The sequence below is a fragment of the Mytilus edulis genome, unplaced genomic scaffold (genome assembly GCF_963676685.1).
Source record: "Mytilus edulis unplaced genomic scaffold, xbMytEdul2.2 SCAFFOLD_687, whole genome shotgun sequence".
Taxonomy (NCBI): Eukaryota; Metazoa; Mollusca; class Bivalvia; order Mytilida; family Mytilidae; genus Mytilus; species Mytilus edulis.
Window position 1 is genome coordinate 11,103 of NW_027268277.1, and position 21,758 is coordinate 32,860.

The window sequence follows — 21,758 nt, forward strand, 5'->3', positions numbered from 1 at the left end:
TTGCATCAACAAAAGTAGAACAATTTAAATAATTGAGCAAAAATCAAAAACCATCAGACAATCTTATTTTGTTAAAAACAGAATATAAATATGATAAATGAACACATTATTATATAAAAGGCTGTGCAGAGATTGAAATAAGTAACACAGTACTTACCAAACTTTTAAATAAACATGCTTAAGGACCTTTAACATTTTACAATAAATTGCCATAATTTAAGTTATTTAGTACAAGCATCCTCAGGTCTTTCACTTGTTTGGCTTATGTTCTCTCTGCATACTAAACCCCTAAAGAGAAAGGGGTATTAAACACCAGCAATTAATCAATCTATGATGATGATTTGACTTAAAGGGAGATAACTTGTACAAATTAAAACAAGGCAGTTTGAGACCTTCATAAAAATTGAACACAAGCTGTGCACCATCATATGAAATATAATATCAAATAAATAAAATGTTTGCTGCATTGTTAGCTGGTACATGATCAGTAGTAATTTACATTAATATCATGTCCCTTCTGTATCTTTCTCATGATACTGTGCTCTAGTCTCTTCTAATTCCTTCACCCATTCTTGAACTTGTGGAGTCTTAAATTTACCTTAAACAAAAAATAAATTCATTATACACATTATCAGCTTTTTAATATGTTTATATACAAGATTTACAGTAGTGTCAATGTTGTAGTAAACTTTGAAATCTTCCACATCAAACTAAAGGTTCTTCTGAAATAGACTCTCTCTAACATTGTGGGCTACATATATCTAGAGACTGAGTGTTGATAGATCACAAAATCTGTTTTAAACCCAGTCTCATTTTTCTGCCTGTACAAAGTCAGGAACCTCTGGCTATTTCTTAGCCTTGTATGATTTTTAATTTTAGTTCATTTATTTTTTGGAGTCTAGTATGACGTCCAATTTTACTGACCTAGTACAACATTTTTATTAGCTCATCTGGCACGGACCGATGGGCCAAGTGAGCTTTTCTCATCACTTGGCATCCGTCTTCATTGTCATCGTCTGTCGTTGTTAACTTTTACAAAAATCCTCTCCTCTGATACTACTGGGCCAAATTACACCAACTTAGCCACAATTATCATTGGGGTATCTAGTTTAAAATATGTCTGGTGACCCAGCCAACCAACCAGTAGGATGCCATGGCTTAAAATAGAACATAGGGGTAAAATGCAGTTTTTGGCTTATATCTCAAAAAACAAAGCATTTAGAGCAAATCTGACAGGGGTAAAATCGTTATCATGTCAAGATCTATCTGCCCTGGAATTTTCAGATGAATTGGACAACCCATTGTTAGGTTGCTGCCCCTGAATTGGTATAAGCCAAAAACTGCATTTTAACCCTATGTTCTATTTTCAGCCGTGGCGGCCATCTTGGTTGGTTGAACGGGTCACCAGACACATTTTTTAAACTAAATACCCCAAAGATAATTGTGGCCAAGTTTGGATAAATTTGGCCCAGTAGTTTCAGAGGAGAAGATTTTTGTAAAAGATTACTAAGATTTACGAAAAATGGTTAAAAATTTACTATAAAGGGCAATAACTCCTATATGGGTCAACTGACCATTTCGGTCATGTTGACTTATTTGTAGATCTTACTTTGCTGAACATTATTGCTGTTTACAGTTTATTTTTATCTATAATAATTTTCAAGATAATAACCAAAAACAGTAAAATTTCCTTAAAATTACCAATTCAGGGGCAGGAACCCATCAACAAGTTATCCGATTCATCTGAAAAATTTCAGGGCAGATAGATCTTGACCTGATAAACAATTTTACCACATGTCAGATTTGCTCTAAATGCTTTGGTTTTTGAGTTATAAGCCAAAAACTGCATTTTACCCCTATGTTCTATTTTTAGCCATGGCGGCCATTTTGGTTGGTTGGTCGGTTCACTGGACATATTTTTTAAACTAGATACCCCAATGATGATTGTGGCCAAGTTTGGTTTAATTTGGCCCAGTAGTTTCAGAGTAGAAGATTTTTGTAAAAGTTAACGCAGGACGACGACGGACAACGACAACGGACGACGGAGGCCGGACGCCAAGTGATGGGAAAAGCTCACTCGGCCCTTTGAGCCCGGTGAGCTAAAAAGCAATAATGTTCAGCAAGGTAAGATTTACAAATAATTCAACATGACCAAAATGGTCAGTTGACCCCTTAAGGAGTTATTGACCTTTATATTTGATTTTTAACCATTTTTCTAAATCTTAGTAATCTTTTACAAAATCTTCTCCTCTGAAACTGCCGGGCAATATTAAACCAAACTTGGCCACAATCATTATTGGGGTATATAGTTTTAAAAATGTGTCCAGTGACCCTGCCAACCAACCAAGATTGCCACCATGTCTAAAAATAGAACATAGGGGTAAAATGCAGTTTTTGGCTAATATCTAAAAAAAAAACCAAAGCATTTAGAGCAAATCTGACATGGTTTAAATTGTTTATCAGGTGAAAATCTATCTGCCCTGATATTGTCAGATAAATCGGACAACTCGTTGTTAGGTTACTGCCCCTGAATTGGTAATTTTAAGGAAATTTTGTCATTTTTGGTTATTATCTCGAATATCATTATAGATAGAGATAAACTGTAAACAGCAATAATGTTCAGCAAAGTAATACCTAACTAGAGGCTCTCAAGAGCCTGTGTCGCTCACCTTGGTCTATGTGCATAGTAAACAATGGGCCCAGTAATTACAGTGGAAAATATATTCTAAAAATTTACAAAAATTAACAAAAATTTATGAAAATTGTTAAAAAATGACTATAAAGGGCAATTACTCCTTAAGGGGTAAACTGACAATTTTGGTCATGTTGACTTATTTGTAGATCTTACTTTGCTGAACATTATTGCTGTTTAGTTTATCTCTATCTATTATAATATTCAAGATAATAACCAAAAACTGCAAAATTTCCTTCGGGCCAGGTGAGCTAAAAATAAATCAACATGACCAAAATGGTCAATTGACCCCCTAAGGAGTTGTTGCCCTTTATAGTCAATTTTTAACAATTTTCATAAAATTTGTTAATTTTTACTAACATTTTCCACTGTAACTACTGGGGCAAGTTCATTATAGATAGAGACAATTGTAAGCAGCAAGAATGTTCAGTAAAGTAAGATCTACAAACACATCACCATCACCAAAACACAATTTTGTCTTGAATCCATCTGTGTCCTTTGTTTAATTTGCACATAGACCAAGGTGAGTGGCACCGGCTCTTTAGAGCCTCTAGTTTAGTGGCCAGCTGAAGCCGACCTCTAGATGCTGGAATTTCTTGCTGCGTTGACAACCCATTGGTGGCCTTCGGCTGTTATCTGCTCTTTTGGCGGGTTGTTGTCTTTTTGACATATTCCCCATTGCCATTCTCAATTTGATAGAATATTTATATATCTCATGACAAAAATCTCTTTTTGTGATTATCCTTTTTTTATTTATGGCAAAATTCACATTTTTCATATATTTTATTAAGTAGAAATTCTGAAAACAGTATTCCAAATTCAGCAATCAATTATTTTTCATCAAACCAAGTACATTAGATGCCTTCTTACTATGGATTCATTATTACTTGTTTGGATAAAATTGAGAATGGAAATCAGGAATGTGTCTGATACTGAAACCAATTTTCATGGATTTCAACGGTAAACATGATCCGCGAAATTAACTGTTCAACGAATGACAAATTTTCTATAAGATTGTATGCAAAACTTCGGTAAAACCACAAAATTAAATATCCACCAACATGCAAGTTTCCTTAATCCATGAAAAATGGGAATCCACGAAAATAAGTGAATCCACAGTAACTATATACATACCTTTTGTACTATCAAAAAATTCTTGTAAAGATCCTGGTTTCTTGGCTAATTGTTCATACTCATGTGCTTGGAATATCATCTCAAACTTGTCTAGATCCTTCACGAACACTGCTTCTGGTGTAGTCTGGTGCTCATATTCCTATAAAAATAAACAGTCAAACTTTCATTTTAAGATGGTACCTAACACTACAGGGAGATAACTCTGTAAAATCAACTAAACAAATAATCACATTGTATTGTTAAAGGGGCACTAGCTGTCAAATTCATTGTAACCGATTTGACTCAAATTCTCATATTTGGTTTATAACAATGTAAAACATTTATCCAAACTATCAAAAGTCTAAAATAAACAGTTTACAGAGCTTGGGGTAGATAATATATAGGTTCGTTTCGTGTGTATTTTAGTCCAGACGCCATCTAATTAACTATCGATTTGACCTCAGATGACCATATAAGCCATGTAAACAAAAATAAAGATACGAATAGATTAAACCAACACGTGCAATTGGATTTTTATAGGTCTGTTTGATTTTATTTATAGATTAAAAATAGATGTTTCTCATTGTTTTTAACCATATAAGAATGATTTTATGTGCATCGAATTAGTAATCAAATGATTTACCGTAGTTTCACTTTCATTGTTGACATTCTTTTTCTTTAAATAACCAGTACACGTACAATGCATGCGTTGTCAATCTCTAGCTAGGGGTTAACTTGAAGTTCACATGAATACCGGTTAGAATGATGATGACGTTTTCACTTGCAAGTGAATCAGTCAAAAATTATGTTTAATCGCTTATTTCAACAAAATTAAAGGAAATTGATCGCTAAAATCAAATTATTATTTCATTATTCCAATTTGATTAATGATTGATCTAAAAAAAAATCATACTTTATTTTTTTTTATATATCGTAGCTAGTGCCCCTTTAAGGAAATATTAAGCTTCTCAATGATTAAAATTAGTTTTTGTCAAACTGCTATCTATTCAACCATTTTTATTCCGAGAAAGTGATTGGTTCAGGTTTTCTGAAATTTTTATATCTTTTTCAAAAGGTCAAAGCAAGGAGGTTATATTAGTAGGAGAGTGAACACTCTGCTTAATACAAAATTAGCATCCCCAGGATAGCAGTTCGATCAGAGAAAAATGATAAAATTATAAAGAAACCGACATGTTTATCACCCACTTGACATGGCCCTCTGATGTACTGGGCTGTTAACGCAAGCAGTTCGGGCTATTAGATAAATCGCACGTGTCACATGATTGTTATCAGTGACTGGGTTATTAAGGTTCAGGTGTATTTTTGGTAACAATGCAGTGTATAGATGTTTATGATATGGAAAAAGATTTGACGCGCAATTTCAAAATCAATCGTCTGTCTACGGTGAAAAAAGATAAAGAAATGACAAAGTTATGTGGGTTTAAAGGAAAGTTAGTGTGCTATTTTTATTCAACACTTCATGGGCTTTAAACAAAGATTTTCGCTTCACCTTTCAATTTCTGTTTATGAGAATTGGCAGGTAATAATCATAGAAAATATACGAATATGCAAAGTACTTTAGTTAGGTGACCGGTAACAACTGAAAGGAATATTTCCAATTGAAACATAGAAAAATTTATCGGGAACAACGTAAAAGTGACTTCAACCATGTCAACTTCGTACTTTATTTGGCCTTTTTAACTTTTTTGGATTCAAGTGTCACTGATGAGTCTTTTGTAGACAAAACGCACATCTGGCGTATAGAAAAAATTTAGTCCTGGTATCTATGATCGAGTTTATTGATATTAACATTGACAGCAATTAGACGGATATTTGTTTCATTTCTATTGGTAATAAGTTTACTTTTAACATAAAATTTTATTTTTAATTACTTAATAAAAAAATATCACAAAAAATCTTTTTAACATGTCAATAATTGTATATCCAGTCAGTTTATGACACCTCAGGTGTTTCCGTTCTTACTCGGGTATGTAATTATGACAAAATCTCCCTCTGTTACAAGAGTCGATCTCAACTAATTAACACCCACTTACAGAAAAGTCGGTAACATTTTATGTGTAATTATTGTCTTTTGTCCTCTCTCCTTCTCATATAACCTCCTTGGTCAAAGTAAATATTTTGTCAAAATTTTATGAAAATTAAACGAGCCATATTAATTTTAGTCAAGGTGTTGAGTACCACCTTAACAATGTTTGATGATTCTTTGTCATTTTTAATACATTTCTGTACTTAATATCTGTCGAAATATCTATATCATTTAGGGGCCATTTGATGAAGATGAGAAGTACAACATATTTGCCAGCTTGGGGTGTATGGTCATCATAATAGGACAGTTGCATTTTTTCTAAATGGACATTTGTACTCTAAAAAAAGAAAGTTTGCACTTTTTTTATGACATAGAGCAGGGCTCACACTACTTCAGAATTATAGGGAGAAGTGACTTCTCTTTTTGAAACTGATAGGGAGAAGTGGTGAGATTTGAAAGAGAAGTGCTCATTGGCGCGGTGCGATACAATGTTTGGATTTTACGTACAATAGTATAAAGGGCCATATGTAAATAATGTTCTTTTTATATTGTTCAATTCATATCTGAGTAAAAAAAATACAATTAAAGTAACATTTGAAATTAAAAGTTGTTTAAGTTTTACTAAGGTTCTTGTGAGAAACTACCAACTAAATATCTAGCAATAAAAAAATAAAATTATTTTAAAAAATGTAAAGAAATTATAATATATCAATTACAATTTAATTAAAAATTATCTTGTGTATGACATTCAGTGTTTCTCATAAAAAAAATATAAAAGTTATTAAGCTGGGCCATAATATATTGATATTAGTATAATAGTCTCAGAGTTGAGCAACTTTAATCAATAGTTTGAAACAATCCATAAAAAATATAGGGAATTATATACACCGATCAATTAGATGTCACCAAAAGTCTCTTAATGCGTGTGGAATGCGTAATTTTTCCCTTTGGGATCAATATTCTTCTGTCAGCTGTTCCATCCGTGCATCCGTAGTAATTATTGTAAAAGTACGGATTTCGGTCATAGCTGGTCCAGTTCAGATCCAGAGTTTAGAAATCGGTCAATGGCGGACGAATGCAAGAAAATTTACAAAAATAAACGATGTTTGACAAGTTATTTGGAAAGGAACATGACGTTTTTAATGCAATAAATGGATAAAAAATTTACTGGAGGCAACTTTTATCACGTTTAAATGAAGTAACAAACTTATTTTGCCGCCGAAATTGAGGTTGATGTATGTTTTCGAGTAACACTAACAAGCACCGAAACTGACTTGCGGAAAAATTATGCACGAAGTGATAAAAAGTTGTATTTTTATCAAATAACCTGCTACACACTGCGAAGACAATGCTTCAACCTTTTTTCTAAAGATTATGAATCGTTTATGTCTGAATTTCTTTAATTTTCAATAAAAAAATTGATGTTTCATCAACTTGGTAAAAATTGAAAATGTCCGATGACGGAAGTGACTGGTAGCGTGAGCCCTGATTGAGCTTAGTTAACATCACATTTAATTTATCAAAAAAATTAATAAATATCCAACACACAGCATAAATTTATGTAAAATTGAGAATGGAAAGGAAAAGAATCAAAGAGACAACAACCCAACTGATGTACGGTAGATGTATTTATATACAGGTACAAGACTGAATCTTTTGTCAGATAAACTAGAGGCTCTTTAGAGCCTGTGTCGCTCACCTTGGTCTATGTGAATATTAAACAATGGACACAGATGGATTCATGACAAAATTGTGTTTTGGTGATGGTGATGTGTTTGTAGATCTTACTTTACTAAACATTCTTGCTGCTTACAATTATCTCTATCTATAACAGTACTTTCTGTGGAAAATGTTATTGAAAATCTTCAAATTTTAAGAAAATTGTTAAAAATTGACTATGAAGGGCAATAACTCCTTAGGGGGTCAATTGACTATTTTGGTCATACTGACTTATTTTTAGTTCTTACTTTGCTGTTCATTATTGCTGTTTACAGTTTATCTCTATCTATAATAATATTCAAGATAATAACAAAAAAAACAGCAAAATTTCCTCAAAATTACCAATTCAGGGGCAGCAACCTAACAACCAATTATCTGATTCATCTGAAAATTCCAGGGCAGATAGATCGTGACCTGATCAACAATTTTACTTCCTGTCAGATTTGCTCTTAATGCTTTGGTTTTTGAGTTATAAGCAAAAAACTGCATTTTACCCCCATGTTCTATTTTTAGCCATGGTGGCCATCTTGGTTTGTTGGCCGAGTTACCAGACACATTTTTTTAACTAGATACCCCAATGATGATTATGGCTAAGTTTGGTTAAATTTGGCCCAGTAGTTTCAGAGGAGAAGATTTTTCTAAAAGATTACTAAGATTTACTAAAAATAGTTAAAAATTGACTATAAAGGGCAATAACTCCTAAAGTGGTCAACTGACCATTTTGGTAATGTTGACTTATTTGTAGATCTTACTTTGCTGAACATTATTGCTGTTTCCAGTTTATCTCTATCTATAATAATATTCAAGATAATAACCAAAAACAGCAATATTTCCTTAAAATTACCATTTCAGGGGCACCAACCCAACAACGGAATGTCCGATTCATCTGAACTTTTCAGGGCAGATAGATGTTGACCTGATGAACAATTTTTCCCCGTGTCAGATTTGCTCTAAATGCTTTGGTTTTTGAGTTATAAGCCAAAAACTGCATTTTACCCCTATGTTCTATTTTTAGCCATGGCAGCCATCTTGGTTGGTTGGGCGGGTCACCGGACACATTTTTTAAAATGCCTTTCGGCCAGGTGAGCTAAAAAGACAATTATACTTTATCTTCAAGAGGGCAGATGGAAGTTTACTCCTTATACCAAGCATAATTATTCCTTAAAAGTAGACATATGCACGAAAACATAACCAGCTGGTGTTTAATAACAGAAGAATGTGTCTGAGATCACTAATGACACTGCTCAAGCTTCAAACAAACAAATATTGGATAGAAGGATAGAAAGATGGAAAATCAAGGGTGACACAAAATGCCCCTGTCACCTACACAAATTCAAACAAGCTTAGATAAACTATAATGGTTAGATTTCCTGCATATTTCATGCAATTGATGAACACAAGAGAAACAAGTGAAAGTGTGAGCTACTGCTCACTGATGATACCCTTGCCTAAATGTTTTGGTAAACAGGAAGTTGTTAAGCGATGAATCTGAAAAGGCATCACACTGTGTAGCTGACTTATGTAAAACCTGAAACCAAATTTCAGAATCCATGTATTGTAGTTACTGAGAAAGATCCGAGGAAAATTTTTAACTTGGCTAAAATGATACCAATGTTCTGTAAACAGGAAGTTGTTGAGTGATCAATCTGAAAACACATCACACGGTAAAACTGACTTATAAAAAAACTGAAACCAAATTTCAAAGTTCCTGATAAAAGTTGTCAAGGGGCAGATGGAAGGATGGATAGACATACAGAGGAAAACAGCATACCCCAACTTTTTTTAAAGCGGGTGTATAAAAATATAGTATCAACAAGCTGCATAAAGAATCAAGAGCAATATCTAAGTTTCATCCAAAAACTATTTGTTTTCTTTAATAGAAAAAATTCAGAAGACTTTTAATATGCAACTTTTTTGGATAGAGTTATCACCCCTTGTCTCCATTTAATAAGTCAATTTGCACAAATTCCTTCAGAAATTAACTTTTCAAACTGTCCTCAAAACTTATGAAAATGTAGTGTTCTGAAAAGTTTTCTTCTGTTAAAGCCTTATATAATGCAGCACATTGATCTACTAAAGATTACTTTTTAGACACCCTCCATTGTTTATATTAAAAAACAGGGGCTAATCCAGCAATTTTAAAAGGGGGTTCCTAACCAAGGACAAAAGGGGGGGTTCCAACTACATGTCCCCATTCAAATGCATTGATCGTCCAAAAAAAAGAAGGGTTCCAAACCCCAGACCCCCCCCCCCCCCCCCCCCTTCCCTAGATCCGCCAATGAAAAACTTAGTAAGTCAAATATAAGAATTAAACCAGATGGTCTGACAAAATGGCAGCCAAATGGAAAAATCTAACTATAATTCAATTTGTTTATGAAAGACTTACCTCCCATAGAGAAAACAGTTCTTTACTTAAATCTTCACTAACTAAATCTGATATATGCTTCATAGCCATCTACAAAAATAAAGCCAAGCATAAAAAAAATACCAAATTATTAAGGCTTTATAATTACCATTGAATTGTATGTGGGAGGGAAGAAAGGGACTTTCAAATTTCCTTACAACCAAGAACCATTTTTTAGATAATTTCGTATTATGGTAATAGACCTGTACTAAAGACAGACCCATGACCCACATTTAACAATTATACTTCCCTTCCTTCCCCACATACATTTTATGGAATAGCCCAAATAATCTGTTGACACAGAGATATGAAGAGCCAACTATTAAGACAATACAGTTAAAACTTTTATCATTATTGAAAGCTGTATGGTTGTTTTAATTATCAATTAAAATTGAGAATGGAAATGGGGAATGTGTCAAAGAGACAACAACCCGACCAAATAAAAAACAACAGCAGAGGGTCACCAACAGGTCTTCAATGTAGCGAGAAATTCCCGCACCCGGAGGCGTCCTTCAGCTGGCCCCTAAACAAATATATACTAGTCCAGTGATAATGAACGCCATACTAATTTCCAAATTGTACACAAGAAACTAAAATTAAAATAATACAAGACTAACAAAGGCCAGAGGCTCCTGACTTGGGACAGGCGCAAAAATGCGGCGGGGTTAAACATGTTTGTGAGATCTCAACCCTCCCCCTATACCTCTAACCAATGTAGAAAAGTAAACGCATAACAATACGCACATTTAAATTCAGTTCAAGAGAAGTCCCGAGTCTGAAGTCAGAAGATGTAACCAAAGAAAATAAACAAAATGACAATAATACATAAATAACAACAGACTACTAGCAGTTAACTGACATGCCAGCTCCAGACTTCAATTAAACTGACTGAAAGATTATGATTTCATCATATGAACATCAGGCACAATCCTTCCCGTTAGGGGTTAAGTATCATACCATCATAACATATATGAGAAGAACATAACCCGTGTCATGCCAACAACTGTTTTTAGAATAAATGTGTTTAGTTCCGATGCAAAGACCTTATCAGTGACTCAATATTAACGCCGAAATATTCAATCTTTAATGACTTGACAACAGTATCGTAATTATATCCCTTGCTTGTATTGCTTGTATTAAATACATTTAACAGACTTCTGGTGGATAGTTGTTTTATTGACAATCATATCGCATCTCCTAGTTTGTATACAGAGTGTGTTGTAAGGGTAACTTCATTCTTCTAATTTTTACAGTGTGTTTTAAGAGTCCCAAGTCAGAGCCTGTAATTCAGTGGTTGTTGTTTGTTTATGTGCTACATATTTGTTTTTCGTCCATTTTTTTATATAAATAAGGCTGTTAGTTTTTTCGTTTGAATTGTTTTACATTGTCTTATCGGGGCCTATTATAGCTGACTATGTGGTATGGGCTTTGCTCATTGTTTAAGTCCGTACTGTGACCTATAGTTGTTTATTTCTGTTTCATTTTGGTCTCTTGTGGAGAGTTGTCTCATTGACAATCATACTACATCTTCTTCTCTATATAAGTTCATTCTTCTAATTTTTATACAGAGTGTGTTCTAAGGAAGATAAATTTATACTCCTAATTTTTATATATATATATTATATATAGAGTGTGTTTTAATGTAGACAACTTCATTCAATGTTCACTCTTTGCCATACAGAGGAATTACTTCAATGATTTAGTTCTTAAATCGCTTTTAAAAGTAACAATTTGACCAGATATGTTGTAAGTAATAGTGGAGGGCCAAACAAAAAAGTATGTGTGTTTACTGTTTCATACTGATCAAAAATAGAGTAGGGATTTTTGTTTAATTTTATTATTAGTTTTACATTGAGTCTATTATATCTATGGGAGCAACATTGTGACTTAAGCAGTGCTTAATTTAGGAATGACTGTAATATTATTTCTGTCTATGAAGAAATAACATAAAAAATTTGGTGCACACTGAATAATGCGCGTAGCCGGTTATTTAACAGTGTGCACCACATTTTTTATGTTATTTCGAATAGACAGAAAAAATCTTACAGTCATTTCTTATAATTTAATTCTAAATTCCATTTTAAACTGTAGAAAACCATGAAAAACCGTTGATGATGTCAAGGTCACATGACTAAATTATGTCTATGAGCTGATAACAAAATTACGTCAGCCAATCAGAAGACGTGTTACATCCAAAATTAAATTATTCAAAAATGGTAAAAAAAACTTAAAGGTAGGGGGTAAAAATAAGAATATGTTTATGTAGGAGTACAGTAAACACACATACATTTTGTTGTGCCTAGTCTTTCTTTAATAGTCACCTTTGTAAGAAGTACAAATCAATCACTAAACTTAGCCATTTTATTTTATTGTAGATTAAAAATATAATGCTGATAGAGAGGGGCGCTCATATTCGCTGTGGACACAATTTCGCCGTTTTATGATTTTGAGGTGTAAAAACTTCAAAGAATGGCTGAAATGGCAGAAATATGCCGATAAATTATATTTTTATAACAAATATGATTAGTTTTGAAAATGAGACCAAATTTCTGCACTTACCGCAAAGGACCGAAAAACGGACTACGATTTTCAGCCAATTTCCTGAATGAAAAAAAGGATTTCAGAGAAGTATGTCTTAGTAATTCTTTAACTGATTGCCCTAACTTTCAGTTTTTTACACTTTTCAAATGTCTACTATTCATCTATAATGAAATTTATTTGATAAATATTGTTTAAAGCTGCAGTTATTTGGTTTCAAATAGATGTGTAAAAACTGCGAATATGTGTCCCCCGTTGACAAAAAGTCAGGAAATTTTAAACACCCTTTAATCCAACTTTTCAGATGATTTTTCTCAAAACAAACACGTTTTCAAGCTAAGAATATTTTGCATTTGAAGTTATCGTCATATAGAAATATCAGTATACTTCAAAAACATAAAGACCTGAACATAAACTGAAGAAAACATGGAAAGATATGGCGAAAATGAGCACCCCACTCCAACTGATTCTGGAACTAATTATAATGCTCAAATTATCAAATAAAATTGAGAATGGAAATGGGGAATGTTTCAAAGAGACAACAACCCAACCAAAGAGCAGAAAACAACTGAAAGCCAACAATGGGTCTTCAACACAGCAAGTTTATACTGCACCATGAGGCGTGCTTCAGCTGGCAATCTCTGTATACATATGATAACCCTTCATAAGTGTTTCTAGATTCTTGTTTTTTTATATAGATTAGACCGTTGGTTTACCAGTTTGAATGGTTTTTCACTAGTCATGTTTGGGGCCATTTATAGCTTGTTGTTTGGAGTAAGTAAAGGCTCCATGTTGAAGGCCTTACTTTGACCTAGAATGGTTTACTTTCACAAAGTCACTAAAGTGTGATTTAATTTGGATGGAGAGTTGACTCATTGGAAATGATACCACATCTTCTTAGATCTGTATGTTTAAAATTTTGATAAAATACACATTATTTCTAATAACACCCATTTATTTTTTCATATACGATATATTAGCTCATGAAAGGTCATTTACCAAAATTTTAGAAGATTCTTGATTTTCTTTCTTTGGTTTTGAGACCGAAATAATATCAATGCAAATAAAAGGTAAAAGTCCGAGTCAGTCTTTTCCCGCCATATTTTAAATCTCAAATATCTCGAAAAGGAGGTCCAAGATCTATCAATATTTTTAACTTATTTTTTATCCTTAAAGAGTGCTCTACCTGCTTATAGTATCAATTTTAACTTCTTAATTTATTAATTTTCACCTAACCTCACCTAAGAAAATCCTTAACTGAATGATTTAAAATCACTAATTACAGTCATTCCTCTGACTATTGAATGTATTGGTAAGTATTAAAGTGTCCATTCAAGAGAGGTGACTTTTCAAACAAGCTTCTTAAATATTCAGTTTCCTACATTGACTGTTGCCAATCACATCCAGCAGGGTCTGAAAGTGACCCTTAGTGACGCCATAACTAGTTGTTTAACCATTATGGAATATAAGTTTCACAGATGATAGTGGATATGTTCCTTTTGTCTGAACTACAATCCTGTTCCATTTGTTCCCTTATCACGACTGTGATCCACTGAATTAGACCTACATGTATTACTTGGTTTGTATTAACATGAGCTAACCGGTAGTCCTTATTTTTTAATGTTGTATTTATGTACTTATGTTTGTCTGTCTTTTTCTCTTTTACCCATGCAGTGTTCTCCCCAAGCCGTTTTAGTGCTATTGTAATTTACCGCTGTAGTATTTGGGCAGACTGAAGCGCTATCCAATCAAAAATCAGGGTATTGTTTTTAAATTTTCAAACTTCCGGTATTATTTTGTACACATTCCGATCATGTGATGGACTGGTTGATTTATCTGAAAGATTGTTAATTTACCCATGGCATGGCATTGTCAATTTATTTTTGATTTATGAGTTTGACTGTCCCTCTGGTGTCTTTTAGAGGCAGGTTTTATTGTACATCATGTATCGTATTCTATATATAGACTTACTTCTTCTCTTATATGTTTCTCTGATTTGTCAACACGATCAGCTGGTGTCAGATCTCCAACTATGCTCTCTGCCATATCATGTACTAATGACAACTTTATACATCTGAAATATATCAGTATACAAGTAGTGAATCTAGAACTGAATAAGAGCATGGTTAACATGGTTAATGTTTTCAAAAAGGGCACTTGGTTGTCGAATATATATACCTAATAGGGCACATAAATAATATAGTAATTTACATATTCAGGGCTCACACTACTTCAAAATCATAGGGAGAAGTGACTTCTCTTTTTCAAACTGAGAGGGATAAGTGGAGAGATTTTTACAGTACCGGTTTAGTTAATTGCTGAACATGCTGAAGATCTATTGTTGTTGTTCTTTATCTGTGTGATCTGTTTGATTTATGCATAATTGTTTCATTGGCTATTAACCATGTTAACATGATTAAGCCACATCCCCTTAATTAAAACCAATAAGTAATTGGGATCCATCAAACCACTTTACATTTTGTTTTGCTCAAGTTTTGAAAACTAAATAATTACATCTGACACATGTATGTTTCAGAAGAATACATTATTTTGATTGGATAACAACGCTTGTGTGCCATACTAAAATTCACCTTCATATTCTAATTAAGTTTAATATTCATGATGACACATGCTATCACAAAAAGGGCACAGGTAATGCGGTAAATAAATAAATAATAAAAATCGATTTTTCATGATCATAGCGGGAAAAAAAAGAGTAATTACCGGTATACATGTATAAGTAATGAATGCTTCTTTTAGTAATTTCATAGGGTTATAAAAGCGTTGACCGTGCGCACATACAAAATGTACTTCGGTCAACGCTTTACAACCCAATGATTTTACAAAAAGAAGCATTCAATTCTGAAATAAATACTTTTCTTTGTTCAACCCTGTACTGGGATCTACCAAGAAAGATAAAGTAGCCATTCTGTACATGTGGTCAGATACACTCTCTGGTTCGTCTACATGTTTCAACACCCAACCAGTTCTCTTTACTCTCTGAAAAACATATATAAATTACCAATGTATAAAATGTCATAATATTTGATATAATTATGCTGTGGTGCAGTTGTCCAACAACATTTTTTTTTCATAATTTCATCAATGCAGATAAATGAACATGATGAAGTCATGAAAGTCATGAAAGTTATAAGATTTTTAAGGATAAGATACTAAGAATCATAATCCATGTCAAGATCTAAATTTTACTGTTTGTATATAGAAAATTTTGCAATCTGAATTAAAATACATATATTCTTTTTTCCAGAATTCAGGTACACTGTCCCATACAAGGATGTGACAAAGCTCAAATTTCTGGTTGCTCCAAGTCATTAAAAGTGTGTGTACCTTTTCCACAAAGTTTGATGGTCCCAACAAGAAGTCAAACAGAACTTTGCAGGGGTGGATCCAGCCATTTTAAAAAGGGGGGGTTCCTAACCCAGGACAAATAGGGGGTTCCAACTACATGTCACCATTCAAATACATTGATCGTCCAAAAAAAGGGGGGGTTCCAACCCCCGGAACCCCCCTCTGGATCCGCGCCTGCTTTGTTGTTCATTTTGTTAGTTTCTTGTACGACATAGAAATTTCTTCTATTGTAATTTCACTGACTTATTTGTACTTGCCACTGGTGAAGAAGAAACTATTATGTCCTCTCCAGAATGTCTTAATACAAAAAATACAAGGAGATTAAATTACTTAAATAGACAAATTTCCATCAGAGACCAAATTTTTTTCATGTTAGCAACCATAGGACATGACAGGCCTCTTTATTAATTACTAAACATGTATTACAAATGTAGGGTATAGGTTTTGCTCATTGTCAAAGGCCATAGGGAAAAAGAGGGTTATCATTGTTAATGTGGAAACCTCTACCTCATTTTTGTATCTTTTAAATAGTTGTTTCAATGGCAATTATACCACATCCTCAAGGCTGTAACTACCCTTGAGGCAAGTGAGGCAACTGCCTCACTAAAATTTCCACACTGATTAAATTTTTGTATACATATATATAAATATAATAGTCATTTGTTGTTCTGTCTCAACCTTGATTTCTATAACTTGTCATCATTCCTTTAAAACTATTTGTAAACTATTCTTCCTGGATATAACCCAGCATCTCAACGGGTGATGTTTCTCGATTACATTAACCTAGTAACGATAATCATCATGGATCTCTAGTTAAAAACAGCGCTCTTGCAGAAAAAGGAAAAGCGACACTGAAGGTAAAGAAGGAATAATTCTAGTAAACTAATTTTTTTGTGAACAGAGTCTGAGTAAATGGAGTATTGCATATAACTTCATTAGTACAATCCAAAAACGATAAGTAGACTGACAAATCAAGTACTGGTCTTCAGCAAAAATGTTCAGAAGGGGCAGTCCTGTCTGCGTATTAATTTCTCCGTTTCACCAACTTTTGACAAATCAAGTACTGGGCATCGCAAGGGGGCAGTCCTGTCTGCATATTCAATTCACGAACTTTAATCTTTCTCTTTACAAACAAATAATATATAAATAATATGAAACATGCATGGATTAGTTTTTATCCATGTTTCTTTAACCTTAAAAATTGAAAGAATATCCCATATTCCAATTTGATATTATTGAGGAATGGAAGAACCTTTAACACAGGATTTTGTCTTTACTTATTTGGGACTACGGAATTTCGTTTCTTTATATACATGATATAGGGGTTTCGGGATCGGACACCCCAACCCCTAACCCCTGAATTTATAGATTCTGGAACTAAAATACCACCAACTATTTCCAGAAATAATTGGAAATTACCGGGTACGGACCTACATGTACTCCATTCCAATTTCCCCTGTACCCATATCATATATACTTACTCTATAGATATAATCATATACCTGTATCTTATCTCATTTTATCCCTAGTTTGTCTACTCTTTGTCAGCATAAAAGCGAGTTTAATATTTTGTAACCGCGACTGTATGATGGTGCTTACAGGAAAGCTTAATTCCCTTTTGCAAACAAAACTGTTACTACCGACGCTGCTACCAAATTGCTGATGGAGAAGGAATTGGAAGAAGACATTGATCGTTGTGTTGATGATAATGTGCTACCTTTAGAAACACAGACTGCCCTGAAACGACTGAAAACTTGGAAAAGAGCATGCATGAGTGGCGAGAGATTGTGCGGTCATGCCATGCTCCATGTTCATCGTGATAAGGATATCAGCAGACCAAATTATGATTCTGAAACGATTTGACTGAACCGGCAATAGAAAAATTTGGCAAACTCTACTGAATCGATGTTTGTTCTATGTTCTGGCAGCAGACTCAAATCAGTGATATTTGGATGATTATCTTACATATAAATTTCAGATTTAAATAAAGTTGTTAAAAATTTGGTGTTAGTAAAAGTCTTATATAATATGAAAAATTTATATAAAAAGTGTCCAAATTCAAAACATTATCAAACTCTCTTAAAATGCCTAGAATGCAGGATTTTGCACCATGCATTTCAAACCTTCCAAAAAAAAAAATTTCGCCTTGCTTCGCTCGGCTCAATTATTTTGCCTCACTAAAATAAGATGCCTAGTTAAGGCCTTGATCCTATTTTATAAATACCAACATATTTTACTCTCTTTCAATAGTCAATACATGTATAGGACTGGGTATGTAACACGAGTATACCTGTCATATAGAAGGATCCTATCCTTTTTAGCCCACCAAATTTTGGTACACTTTCAAAACTGATACAATCATTAATCCTACATGATTTGGTGCAATATTTCACACAATTAAAAAGTTATATAGAAAACTATTTGTGTCCTCATCAATTTCTTAACTGATACATAACTTACTCCCAATGACGGTCTATACTAATTTTAAAGGCTTCCACAGTTTTTGATAAAATAACTTCAACTGGTAGGTTATTCCAATCATTAATAATTCGTTGTGAGAAATGTCTTAATGGAAAAGAAGTGTTACATCTAGGTTTTGCTAATTTCCAATTATGCCCACGGGTATTTGTACTGATGACAGTAAAAAATCTTTCATAAGATATATACCAACACTTCTGACCATGCTGACAGTGTGATCTCATACCGGGACTTTCTATAGTATGACTATATCATACAAATACAAAAATTTTATTGGCACAAACACAATCACAATAATTGGCAAAGGCCCATATTCATAAGAAAACTAGAAAAAAATGAAGTTAATATTGTGTGAGCTAAAAAAAAATAGTTGAATGGGAGGGTGGATTTTTTGGTGAGGTAAGTAATTTTATTTAAGGCAGTGTCTGCTCGTACCCACATGCAGGTACGAATAGTCAAATTGCCATTCTAGGCTGCGCGTACCCACATCGGGTTTTCTATTAAAATGCCATCGGATCGGGAATGAAACGTGAAATATATATGGAATTTGTTGTAATTAGTGAGTAAATTGATTAAAACTACTCAGAATTTTTATAAATATACACATATATATATGGGTACCACGATTTCCCGAGAAATACGAGAAAAACGTAATATCCCAAAAACAAATTGATATATCCCGAGAAAAAGATTTTTAATGGTGTTATATAGGTGTTGTACTGCTTAAATTAGTGTAACAGCATACAATAATAAGGTTTAAGGCGTTCATATTTAATAAAAGTACACGCAATCTTCATAAAATCGATTTTTATATCTTGTATCGTGTTATATCCATCGAATGGCAGGACCGAATAACAGGACTAAATAAAAAATGCTAATAACTTTTTCATTTCTCAAAGGATTTATCTAAAATTTGAAATATAATAAGATTTTATCATTTTATATGTCGATGTAAGAAGAAATAAATAGATTTCTTTTTTTTAAAACGTCAGAAAACATGACCTAACCAACGACAACGATAATGACAGGCGGGCCAACATCGACAATGACAGGACCAAATAAAAATGCTAATAACTTTTTTATTTCGCAAAGGAATTAAATATAAAATAAGAAGTCATCTTTCAATACATGAATTTTATTGAAAAAAAAATAAAAATTCAAAAACTTGCGAAAATGTGACATTCTTAAACTTGCGAAAAACGTGAATTCTTAAATTTTGATCCATAATTAATAAGATATTTCTAAAAATAAACCTCAAGAAAAACACTTTTTAGTGGGTAAAAACTTGACCTAGCTGACAAATGTACGTTGGCGGACAGAAAGTCAAAGGACAAAAAGACACAAAGGATCAGTATACAATTGTTTGAATATTTAAGAGAGAGATGTTAAATATTTACTTGTTAATGCATATATATTCATTTTACAATTTAGGAAATATAGCTCATTAAACTAGATAAATTGAGATTTATTGAATTATAATCATTATATTTTTGACATCCTGACATCATGCAGTCGCTTAAGTCAGGGACTTTCTACTTTAATGTTCTGAAAATATTTAAAAAAAAAAAAAACTATATGTGATTTAATTACTGTCATCACAAACTTAACTTATTTATGGCTTATTTCACACCTTATGTTTGTTACCTTATAATTTTGATTAAACGTGTCAGATTATGACCGGTGATTAAACTATAAAAAAACTTTTTCTCGGGAAATATCAGTTGTTTTGGGGATATCACGTTTTTCTTGTATTTCTCGGGAAATTGTGGTACCGTATATATATAGGTAAGTGAACAGTTTTTTCTCAGTTAGTTAATCTTCTTAAAATGGAAGAGAGTGATATTATAACTGTGGGGAAGACATTTCAGACTTATCATGAATTAGAAAAATTTGTACAGAACTAGAGGGCGTTAAATTTCATACAATTGTATAAAAAAAATTCACACTGAATGACATTATATCCGAAAAAAACAAAGGCTGATGTCAATAACCTTCTTGATGTTTCTCTTATAAACAATAAAATTTTTGATGAAAACGTAAACCTCCAGCGCATTAAAAAAATGTTTACCACTGAAGCTTGGAAGCAACTAAAAAGTAAGATCACGGAAAGAAGGGAAACATGAAACTGGATATGTATAAAGTGTAAAAAAAACCTACACGATCAGGACTCTTTGGCATGTGATTGCTGTTTAGACTGGCAACATTTGAAATGTGCAGGGTTGAAATCTGTGCCAAAACAATCATATTGGATATGTAAAATTTGTTCCAAATCTTAATTAGTTACATGAATCTTTTATAATTGGTTTAAATTGATATTATTACTTGCTTCTACATTGTTCTATAATTTGTTTAATTTTATTAATTTTATAATATGGGGACGAATTTTTTTTATGTCATGTTTTGAAATCCCGGACCTGCGCAGAAATGTACAATATACTTCCTTTTTCCGGTCTCGTTTGTATGAAACTTTGAGTAAAATATATATTTATCAGTCTAGTATAAAATAGGAAGAAACACGCAATACCAATTTCATTTTTAATAATTCCTTGATATGAAAAAACGTTACCTAATGATAGCGTTTCTTTGTTTACATTGCATATGACGTCATAATTTAAATAACGTCACAACTAAAATCCCTAACAACAGAACCAAACTCGGAAACGTTACGGTATTTCCGTTTCTTTTTTTTTTTGACAAATAATTAAGTTACAAAAAAATAATTCATACAGACTTCGTCCCCATTTACAGGTAATGCCTGCCTCATATTAGTATTAATTACTATCATGTTTTTCTTTTACAGGGACTGTACAGTTTCATTTTCCTTCATTGTGCATTTAATTTTGCAATGTATATTATGTATCATTATTTAATAAATACAATTTGAAAATATTATTTTTCATACTCTTCGATCACTCGTTCTACGCGAAATCCCATATTATCGATAATTTCCGTATATATTTCACGTTTCATTCCCGATCCGATGGCATTTTAATAGAAACCCGGATGTGGGTACGCGCAGCCAAGACCGGCAATTTGACTATTCGTACCCGCATGCGGGTACGCGCAGACACTGCCTTTATTTAATTTTCACCAACTGTAAAAAATGGAATTTCCAAGTTTTCAAACAATGTCCATTTTTTTATTTCGCTGTCAGTTTCAGCAAGTTAATACTTTTCATGATTTTCATTTCAAAAGACTTTTAAAAGCGATTAACAACCTTAAGTTGTCCCATCAAAGACATAAATTCAAACAGCTTTCCAATATTCGATTTGGCCATATTTTGTGTATTTTGTCAACAAACTGGTATTTTCAACAAGCTTTCAGCGAAGAAAGAAAGACTATAAATCGGATCCAGTCATTAAACAATGTGCTTCCGGTTTTGATAGGCCAATCACGGT

General features: G+C 32.9%; 1 protein-coding gene across 1 annotated transcript; it reads right to left on the reverse strand.

The window, feature by feature from the left end:
• Positions 1 to 417: 417 nt before the first annotated feature.
• LOC139507163 (5'-deoxynucleotidase HDDC2-like) lies at positions 418 to 21,697 on the reverse strand. Its single transcript, XM_071295666.1, has 6 exons — positions 21,578 to 21,697; positions 15,389 to 15,513; positions 14,485 to 14,587; positions 9,958 to 10,026; positions 3,827 to 3,965; positions 418 to 598 (listed from the first exon to the last, which is right to left on the reverse strand). The coding sequence occupies exons 1-6, from the start codon at positions 21,635 to 21,637 to the stop codon at positions 507 to 509; spliced, it is 588 nt and encodes a 195-aa protein (XP_071151767.1). The 5' UTR covers positions 21,638 to 21,697; the 3' UTR covers positions 418 to 506.
• Between the last annotated feature and the right edge of the window lie 61 nt (positions 21,698 to 21,758).